Genomic DNA, 2,284 nt, shown 5'->3' on the forward strand with positions numbered 1-2,284 from the left:
GGAAGGAGAACGGGAGGTCAGAGATAGTCGTCTTCGCTGGAAGGGGAGGTGGGATTTGACCCCTCAAGGTCAGAGTCCAGCGAACTCCCTGATGGTGTTCGGCTCATCTTCCACATCTGGGAGGCAAAGGTTCTCCCCCAGCTGCACGGGTATCCCACAGGCCTCAGCTGGTGAATTAGCCCCATGGCCACCTGCCAGTGGCTTCTTGCAGTTCACTTGCTACCCTTTGCACTCCTCTGTTTGCTCATGGCTGTTAGCATCTGGCTGATGTACGAGGTCAAAAGATCATCCATCTTGTACCCCTGAGGAGGAGAGAGATGTTACCTGCCTTTAGAACACAGTCTCTGGCTCGTGCCTCCTGAACACACTGGCTACCAGTTGTTGACTTTCAAGTTTTCAGGTGCATTTTGACCTGTTCCACCATTCTCCTTGGGTGAAATGACACCACGACAAGGAACACAGTCCAAACATAATTTACAGTGTTGAGATGGAGGAACTTACCGTCCCAGGATGCTGTTGAGGCTAAGGATGTAGGGAGCTTTGGATGGGACCTGGATTTTCAAATGGCCAACAAAATCCTGAATGCCTCAAATTAATAACAAAAAAAAAAATTTTTATCCTTCATGCTTTGAGTTTAAGATAGTCTAGGAGGAGGTTTGTTGCTGTGACTGTTACTAGGGACAATCTGGGCAAAGCACCTTGGTAAAAGGGCTCAAGAGTTCCCCCTGAGCCCACATCTGCTTTAATATGCTTTTCAGTCCAGTGACAGGGAGCAGTGCCTCATGCTCCTGAGATGGCAATGTCCCAAGCACCTCAGGCTTGCTCGTAAATTGGATGATGGACCAAGTGAGAGCCCTGACCCATTGAGCAGAGCCATAGGAAATCCAGAAGGAAAAAACACATCGGGGGCTCTTCTAAGAGACCACCTTCAGCCCAGAGCATCCCTGAGACAAATTGCTGGAAGCATTTAATTTTGCCTGCCAAAGTCAGGATTTGGTTTAACTGTGCCCAATAATCTTTAACACTCCTTACCAGCGAGGTCTCACAGAGCAGCTTGCTTCCTCTCACCAGGTTGCCAATGGTTATATGGAAGTACGTGTTGCCACTGCTCCAGTTGGAGATCTTGGTGAAGGGATGAGTGATGAGAATATCCTGGTGGGAACACAACACTGACACTCAACATGCGACAGCCTCAACTTTCACGAAGGGCTGTGGGGACTTCTCATGTCCTTGTTCACTTTCCATCAAAGCAGACCAAGGACGTCTGCTGAGATGAGACTGTACCATGGCCTCATGGGAATGGCAGTGAGATGCAAGACTCCGGATCCTCCAGTGCTTGTGGCAGACTGCTGTACTAGAATGTGGCTGGTGGAAGTAACTAGTAGGAGCTCATTTACTCCAGCCCCTGTCCTAATGTCTGTGAAAGGATTAAGGAAAGAGCGGGTGTACCCCCCCTTTGCAGGGCCTGATGCTCCCAATCCACCTCCTGTTGAAAAAGGCTGGGCTGTCTCTGTGCAACAGTGAATTTCTGCCTCCAGAAACTTTTCTGGCTATCCAGCCTTTCTAACTAGGTTTAATGAGAACTCCTGAGGTTCTGAACAACACGGTCTTTGGGGTGACCTCTGTGAGGGGTTGGGGAGTGGGCTCAGGAGCATCTGGTGAGTACCTCAGTTTTGCTTACCTTGGTTTTGGGATCGATGAGGCTGACTCCATGCTTATTGATGGCAATTAGAAGGATTTCTGGATAATTTGGCTCTGTAGTATGCTGTTGGAGATGACTGGTTAGGGGGATGTGTCATGCAAAATCAGACCCCTTCCTATTTCCTCTCTCCCTGTCTTCTCCTGCCGGCATTTGGTGGCCCATTAACTACTATCCAGTTTATCCTTTAAAGATAAACATAGAGCTCATTAAGGTATCAGCAATAGTCAGGGCTGTCTAGTTAAGTACAGATCTCCTAAATGCATGATAACCAGTGGGTGAGTTGCTGACAGCATTAAGTTCCTTGCCATTGGCAAGGAAGAGCTGTGCCAGGCTGGCAAACCCCAGACATCTCCTTTCCCCCTCAGTCCCTCTGCTCCTCCTCATGCCTGCTGCTGTGGACCCAGGCCAAGACTACACTGCTTTGTCCCCTTCAGATCTTTACATTCAGTTTTGTTCCTGCTGGTAAACCCTTCTCCCAGCCCTGTGCCATGAGGACATTCGATTTTTTCCATTGATGAGGTAGGGCACAGGGGATGGGGGCTCAGCTCCTGGCCCTGCCACAGATTTCTTGGCTGCCCAGTC

The 2,284-nt window shown here is 49.4% G+C and overlaps 1 protein-coding gene across 1 annotated transcript in view; it reads right to left on the reverse strand.

The window, feature by feature from the left end:
• Positions 1-212: 212 nt before the first annotated feature.
• MYO7A (myosin VIIA) overlaps positions 213-2,284 on the reverse strand; it is a 73,455-nt gene continuing 71,383 nt past the window's right edge. Inside the window, exon 47 of the mRNA XM_009321930.1 lies at positions 213-302. Coding sequence (XP_009320205.1) covers positions 213-302 — 90 coding nt within the window. The remainder of the gene's footprint in view (positions 303-2,284) is intronic.

This window comes from Pygoscelis adeliae, unplaced genomic scaffold, assembly GCF_000699105.1.
Source record: "Pygoscelis adeliae isolate BGI_AS28 unplaced genomic scaffold, ASM69910v1 Scaffold263, whole genome shotgun sequence".
In the NCBI taxonomy this organism is placed as follows: Eukaryota; Metazoa; Chordata; class Aves; order Sphenisciformes; family Spheniscidae; genus Pygoscelis; species Pygoscelis adeliae.